General features: G+C 47.6%; 1 protein-coding gene across 1 annotated transcript in view; it reads left to right on the forward strand.

The window, feature by feature from the left end:
• The first annotated feature begins 1,056 nt into the window (after positions 1 to 1,056).
• Positions 1,057 to 2,142, forward strand: part of zanl (zonadhesin, like) — a 59,368-nt gene continuing 58,282 nt past the window's right edge. The window contains exon 1 of the mRNA XM_020594860.1: positions 1,057 to 1,149. Within this exon, the coding sequence (XP_020450516.1) occupies positions 1,057 to 1,149 (93 nt within the window). The remainder of the gene's footprint in view (positions 1,150 to 2,142) is intronic.

The following is a 2,142-nucleotide window of genomic DNA, read 5'->3' on the forward strand; positions in this document are numbered from 1 at the left end:
GTGAAGACTGCCGCGCCCTGAAGAGACTCAAAAGCAGAGGAGAGGAGAGGTAATGGGTATTTGTTTTTGACAGTAATAGCATTGAGACCACAGTAATACATGGACAGAGGCCACCATCCTTCTTCCCCACAAAAAAGAACCCTGCACCCAGGGGTGAGGAAGAAGGACAGATCATACCTGCACGTCGAGCGGTTTCAATGTACTCCTCCAGAGCCTGTTGTTCGGGTTTGGAGATGTGGAAGAGACGACTGTTGGGCAAGGTGGCTCCCGAGTACAGGTCAATAGCACAGTCGTATGGTCTATGGGGAGGTAAAGTGTCCATGGCCAGGTGTTTTCTGAACACCCGCTTGAGATCATGGTAGTCCGAGGGGACCAATGATAGGTCAGGCGGCTCTGGAGGTGTAGAAGGCATGTATGTGGTGGGTTGTCCAGCCAAAAGACAGGTCTGTGCATAGGTGGGGCTCCACTGCGTGATAGTTCCGGTGGTCCAGTCCACGGAGGGGTTGTGTCGGACCAGCCAGGAGTGACCCAATACCAGAGGTGTGTCGGGGGCAGTGAAGATATGAAAACTGATGTCCTCATGATGGTTTCCAGCGATGGTGAGATGAAGTGGTGGTGTCCGGTGGGAGATGTGGGTCAGCAGCCGACCGTCGATGGCCAGGGCTTGGTGGGAGGATGTCCGACTGGCCGTTTCCAGTTGCACGGGGAGGAGGCAAGTGGCACCCAGCCTGGTGGGGTTGGAGGGGCGGCCTGTCAGTGTCCCCATTCTCACTGGCGGGGGCCCCCCTTTTTCCGCACCCCGCAGGGGGGGGAAGATATATTAAAAAAATTAGATGCATGACACCGCTGATAATCACCAGGACATGTTACCCTAACAACATACAGTATGTCTGATAGCTCCAGCATTTATCTTAATGATCCTTTGCAGTAAATGGTAAATGGTAAATGGACTGTATTTATATAGCGCTTTCTCACAGTGTGTTACACTGGCCAAAGCGCTTTACAGGAGATCATACACCATTCACCCATTCACACACACATTCACACACCGATTCCATGGGTTCATCCGTAGGTCTCTGGAAGGATGTGTCGGTCCCCCCCATAAGGGACGGGGCCCGGGCCTCAGAAGGTCGTGCAGATGCAGAACGGGTCAGTGTGGTCGGCTGCTGCCCTGCCCTTTCCTCTCGGAAAGAGCACTGCTGTTTGTCGATCATAATAGCCAAGTCGACTAGGGAGCAGAGGTTAGGGGGCTCGCCTTGGGTGCTTAGTTCCGCCTTAATGTTGTCGTTAAGGCCGTGCCAGAAGGCAGATGTGATTAGTGTTAATGGGCAAGAGACAGTAGGAAAGGTGAGGGAGGCCAGAGCGGCCGAGCAAACCTGACAATTCATGAGAGAACAGACAAGAAGAAGAAAGAAAAAGACTGAAAGAGAATAAATAGGCCCCACTTGGTCTCAGTCACCTGTCAATTCTCTGACAGTAAACTGAAGTCAGTAAAACAAGGAAGTCACTCACATGATACAAAGGAAAAAACAGGTGACAAATTTTTTACTTTGACAAAAAGGAAACAGGTTTGCAAAAACAATCTTAGGTGGTAGATTAAATTCTGAAAATACATTAATAATTAACCTGAGAAAGATGCGCTGAATAGCCAAGTGTTAGGCCCTAACAAAGTGCAGGTATGTTTACAGCACATTTTATCTCTTACCCTCAGAGTAAACACATCTATCATTGTTTTTATCATAGCTATAAGACAAGCTATGCATCAAGAATGCTGAGTTTAAGACTTCCCTAAGAACAACGCCATAATAACACTCTGCTCTTTCATAACATTTCCAGCAGTTGAGCTCACAGAGTTGCACGCTGAACAATAAATCTGAGCTTGTTTGTTATTTTGATCAATTCAGTTCATACACAACTTTGTATTTCACCACCAACCGGCGGTGAAACTAACCCACACAGAGATACGTCCAGGGATGGGGGAGAAATAACACTCGTCATTTATGGAAAAATTATAAATTATTATTATAATAATAGATTGTTTGACAGATCTTGTGGATATTTTCCAAAGTCTTTTTAGCATGAAATTCTTTCTCTTGTTACCATTCTTGGGGCAGCACGGTGGCACAGTGGGTAACAGCGTTC

This window comes from Monopterus albus, unplaced genomic scaffold (genome assembly GCF_001952655.1).
Source record: "Monopterus albus unplaced genomic scaffold, M_albus_1.0 scaffold25.1, whole genome shotgun sequence".
In the NCBI taxonomy this organism is placed as follows: domain Eukaryota; kingdom Metazoa; phylum Chordata; class Actinopteri; order Synbranchiformes; family Synbranchidae; genus Monopterus; species Monopterus albus.